Here is a 5,724-nt window from a genome sequence, read left to right on the forward strand (position 1 = left end):
CTGATGGAAAAACAATTTTGTTACTAAAGAATATATCTGAGAAAAATTAATAATTTGAATTTCATTATATTTATTGCTCAAGGACAAGTATATATTCTGTTACTGAAGAAAATTAGTGGCTGATGAAAAATAATATTGGGCTATATACATGCAACCAAAATGCTAATTAAAGTATCACCCAAAAAAAAAAAATCGTACTTAGAAGAGCTTAACACCCTAGCTTTATACCACAAGTCATTTGGAAAGCAAGGTATCTAAAGGCCAAATTAACTATATTTGCTAGACAAAATCAGAAATGTCTGGACATTCAAGACATTTTAGCAAGGAAATACTTCTGTTGTGTAATCTTGTAACTGGCACAGAAAGGTGAAGCTTTTTTCTTCTATTTTATTTTTATTTTTATTTTTAAATTTCAAAACAGAAGGATATATACTTTTTTTGATAAGAAACAGAAGGAGATATACTAACATAAATGTAAAATTATTCTGGACAAAGCTCACATGCATAGCCTGTGCTTCATAACAAGCATGCAAAAATAACTATATATAGCCTTCTCAAATTTCCACAGGCCTTCAATAATGTTTATCTGTACAAATTCAACTTACAGAAGAGGCATATACTGCAACACTACCAAACCTAGAAAAATCTTAGCCCAAAAAAGTAGCAAGAAAAGATCGACAAATACATCAGTTCATAAAAGAAGTCAAGGTACAAGACCAAAAGGTACAAAACTTCATAATAACTTAAATTTGTGAGTACCATAGAAAGGTTCAGGAAGGCCATATCAAAGGCCAAATGCTCAGCAGAAAAGAGACGTGCAAATTGCAATGGCAACACTCTTAATATTTTACTGGGATCTTTAAGCACATTTGAGTTCATAAAACCTATGCCACCATTTACCTACCAAAAAACAAATAAACAAATAAAACCTATGCCAAAAACAAAGAAGCACTCTCAAATGGCTTTTCAAATATTTTCCATAAGCATATACTTAGAGATAAAGGAATCAGGAGCACCAACTTTTCCTTTGATCCTGAATAAATGGCTTTTCAAAATGAATCATCGCTCACGTTAGCACCTAACAACTATATATATATATATACACACACATACATATTGATGCCAAATGGTACCATTTTTCCTTACTTTTCCAGTATATTCCAATCTTAAATAGCAAGACAACATAGTGGAAGGCATTTCTGTATTCTAATGAAACCACTGCCTAGCTCCCCCCCGGGAGGACACAAAAAAAGTACATTAGATGACTATGAAGTTTGCCTCCGACAGTGAGATATACAAGAATGAGAAGCATGACCTCTAATTTTTACCTAATTATATGTACATTAGCAACAAAGCTTGTACAAGGTCACAAAGTATATGCAGACCTCCATGAGAGAACTGGTAAATACCAAGTAAGTTGTATACTAATTCAAAATTTATTATGTCCCTCTAGTTTACTTCCTGTATTTACAAGTCCTCTCTTTCCCATTTTGTCATGCAAACCCGAAATGGCAACTTCATTACCCTCCTTTAAGAATAAGATAGCCCCTAATCAGAATATCATAAACTGCAGAGTCAGGATTAATTCCCCTTTTCAACATATCATCAAAAACTTGTTCTGCTTCAATCATGAGCCCCTTATTAGCTAAACCAAATATGAGAGAGTTATAAGCCTATGAGTTAACAAATCAGGTTCAACACCCTCCCGAACCATTTTATTCTCAAGTTTAAAAGCCTCCAGCAATTTTCCTTGCTTGCACAGTCCAGCGATCCAAGATGTGTCCACATACTTGTCAGGAACAAATCCTGCCTCTAACACCTCTGTAAAGACCCTTTCAACTTACATTCCTTGCACATTCCATCGATTAGAACAGTGTAAAAAATTTCATTGGCCTTTTCCTGGCAAAAAAATCCTCAAGCCTCCTGCAAATGCCCATGATTGGATAGGCCATCCATCAGGGTTGAAAGAGATACAATATCAGGTTCAAAACCTCTAGCCAATAATTCTTTGTACACATTCGAAGCCGCTTTCAATTTCCCAGCTTTAAAATGTGCATCCATAATAGTTGCAAACATCATCTTATCTGGAAAATGTCCACTCCTTACCATATCTTCCACAATCTCCATCACTTTATCTAACCTACTGTTAGAAAAAAAGCCGGAAATTACCACCCCGTATGCTGCTTAACAAACCTAAACCCTTGATCACGCATTTTACTTATATACATCACTGCATTATCCACGTTGCCTTTCTTAAAGTAACCATCTACAATTACTATCGATGTAATTAGGATGAACTCCAACCCCCAACATTTTATACAACAAGCACTCGCCTCGTTTGCAAAGGCCATCAATTAAAGCAGTATAAGTAACCACTTTCGGCAGAAGTGAACATTCCCTCATTTTCTCAAGCAACTTGAGCGCAACCTCCAAATTTCCAGCCTTAAAACAATAATCATTAATCAACGAAGTAAAAGCAACCAAATTTAGGGACACCCCATCACCCACCATATTTTCCTAAAAAGCCTATACCCCAAACCCAAATCCTTAACTTTACCAAACATATCAATCAAAAGTAATCACATTGAGCAAACAGCATTTCCACATACGATCAAACCCATATACACAAAAGCCTTTCTCTTCAATTTTAGCTTACAAAACCCTTTAAACAATAGCCGAATCGGGTTTACAGTTAAAGTACTCGCCTAGACGTATCGTTTTGAGCGTAAGAAATGTGTCCTAGTTTACATACAGAGAAAAAAAAAATGATGGAATTGAAAGAGGATGGGTGGGGAGTATACCCTTTAGAGAGCGAAGTGGAGCCGGAAGTTATTTGAGAGAGAGAGAGAGAGAGGTAGGCGCGGTTGGAAGCTTCTCTGTTCATGCATTTTCTCCATTCGTGGAAGTGGATGGTCCTCACTCTTCACAGCTTGAGCGGTTGAGGAGCCCAACCATATTCTTTATGCTATGTCAAGAAAGGTAAATGGGAGGGCTTTCAGGTTTAAAATTTTTAGTACTAGATTTCTTTCTTAAAAGGTTTTGTTTTTTTAGTCAAAGGTTAAAGGGTAAATACCAAATACTAGTGTACACTTGTTGTGTGCACACACGTTTTGAACTAAAATAGTGGTTTGAAGTTACGATTTCAGTACCCAAAAAAAAAAAAAAATGTATAATTATATGCAATAACTAATATAAAATAAATATTGCCCAACTTTAAAAGGGAAAAATACAGAAAATTACCTTGAAGTTGGTCTAATATTGGCTACCATCAAAACTTTTCAAAATTATCCAAATTATTTCCCTTTCCTCCTTTAGTATACACATTACTTATGCTCCTCTCTATCTTTAGCTACTATTTATTTTATCCACAACATTAGTTGCCCAAACATTCCCTCTCCCACATAATCATCATCATGCAGTCATTGTAAGATTTGTGCAGTCAAGATAAATTATTGGACTTGGAGGAGTTGTGCTTAAGAAACAAATTGATTATTTTAGAAGAGTCTTGTTAATAATTTGGTAATGGCTCTAACCAAAAGGTAGTTTTTTGTATTTTACCCAACATTAAACCTAAAGTTCCTAAACCTTATTATTCTCCTAAAAATAAATATATTAAATTACGCTTTTACCTAACTAAGTTTAGGGTTGTTTTCATTTCTATCCTTTAAGTTTATGTCCATCATTATAAGTGATTTGACCATTAAGTGCCAAATAAAAACATAAATGCACACCAAAACTTATTATTAATTATAGAATAAACTTCAATGAATTTTTAATATGTTCATAAAACTGATATTTACCTTTGTAATAAATTTTCATTACTTATTTTTTTTAAAATGTAATGAACATAAACAAAATTCATTGTATCAAAATAATGAAAATTATGTTAAGAGTAAAAATCCAACCAATTATCTTCTTTTTTATTACTAAAATGGAGCAATCAATAATGGACAATTAGCATATTCTACCAAATGATTGTTGAGGTACAAATTTTTGGGCCATAATCTTATTAGCCCACTCGCTAAAATATACCTACACAAGCCTATGAACTATTTTAAGCTCACATAAACATTTCCCACATATTACCCAAATATTCTCCATGTTATTGGGCTCTCACAAATATTCCCCATATAAGCCCCATAAATTACCTTGAGCCCTCTCACAAATACTGCCCATTATATCCTACATATTATCCAACTTGAGTTTTCCACAAAAATACTTATCACATTACTACCAAATTGGACCACAAAATTACACTATCTCCACAAGAAAGCCCAACATTATTTAACTTGTGAGCAAAACCCAAAAAGCTCAACAAAACTATCTTATAAAGCCCGTTGCTACACGGCACCCTAAAACCCGTTGCTACACAGCACCTCTTAAAAGCTCGTTGCTACACGACACCTTTAAAGCCCATTGCTACAGGACACCCTAAAGCCCATCGCTATACGACAACTCTTAAAAGCCTATTGCTACACGGCACCCTAAAGTCTGTTGCTACATGGCACTCTAAAACCCGTTGTTATACGACACCTCTAAAAACTTGTTGCTACACGGCAATATTTTTGCAAAGTCCTACAAAACCCAAATATTATTTTGGCACCTATTTTACAAAGCCCAAACACTATTTTGGCACCTATTTTATATAAACTAAAGTCCCTAACTCATGAGAAATATAATTACTCATCCCTCAAAAAATACTTCTCTTACAAAATTTATAAAAGCCCATGTATATCACCCATGGCATAACTATTCATTTTTGTAGAGATGACCAAGTCCAAAAAAGCTCAACTACAAAGCCCAGTTGAGCCAGCCCAACTCACTTACAAATCCCAGCAGCTGAAACTCACGTGAACTATCCAGTCAAACTTCAACACAACTTGACAACTGGGGCCCATTGCCATCAGTTCTAGCTTGTCCAATCAGATCAGAAGATGACACATGTCCAGCAGGGGTTAAACTCTTCCTTGCCAAGCTAAATTCCATCATTTCTCATGTGACATAAAGCTGGGATGACATGACATAAGGTTGGGAAGCTTCAGCCAGCTGTTTTTCCTTTCTTCTCTAACCCATTCGGTTAAAGACTAAGGGTAGTTGTGAGAGCTTCTAGAATAACTGGAAATCAGTTCATTTTCATGCCAAAAACGTGTACTCTCTAGTTCATGGACCAAGCACATGAACCATAAATGGGTAAACTTAAGGAAATGTGGTTTGGAGAGCACCAAAAGGATCTCCAGCAGAGTTCCCTACAAAGGGCTCCAAGATTGACACCTGGCTTGGGGTGATACAATCTGCCCTAGGGAGTTTTGATTCTAGCAGCAGCAAAACCAAGATCATTAGCCTATTACATGTTTTAATCCCATCAGCTAAGGTCAATTAGCATTTAATGCTAGGTCAGAACTCCAGCTGCCATTACCCAAAACAGCAAAGAACATTCCAAAGTTGAGCTTACCACTCTTGGCCAAATCCTAGGAACGATTCTCTAAAGATTTTCTAAAAAATTGAGGATGATTTAGTAGAGATTATTTGCTAATTACTCCCTCAAACTCAAGTATAAATGGAACTCTCCACTAATACTTCAACACACGCTAAGAGATAGACCAATAAAGAAAAACTCTCTCAAAAAAACTTTTCTATTCTCCTCACTCTAATTTTCTGAAAACTCTTAGTGAGGTTCTAAGTCTCTAAGTCCTTAGTTTCAAGCTTAGAAACTAAGCTCTTCAA

The 5,724-nt window shown here is 35.3% G+C and overlaps 1 protein-coding gene across 1 annotated transcript; it reads right to left on the reverse strand.

The window, feature by feature from the left end:
* Window positions 1-10: 10 nt before the first annotated feature.
* Window positions 11-4,986, reverse strand: LOC115980821 (pentatricopeptide repeat-containing protein At2g01740). Its single transcript, XM_031103032.1, is given in 10 exon segments — window positions 11-1,534; window positions 1,536-1,670; window positions 1,673-1,842; window positions 1,845-2,186; window positions 2,189-2,286; window positions 2,288-2,511; window positions 2,514-2,571; window positions 2,573-2,607; window positions 2,610-2,705; window positions 4,870-4,986. Coding segments are annotated over 10 exon segments (1,380 nt in total). The 3' UTR covers window positions 11-1,429.
* Between the last annotated feature and the right edge of the window lie 738 nt (window positions 4,987-5,724).

The sequence above is a fragment of the Quercus lobata genome, chromosome 3 (assembly GCF_001633185.2).
Source record: "Quercus lobata isolate SW786 chromosome 3, ValleyOak3.0 Primary Assembly, whole genome shotgun sequence".
NCBI lineage: Eukaryota > Viridiplantae > Streptophyta > Magnoliopsida > Fagales > Fagaceae > Quercus > Quercus lobata.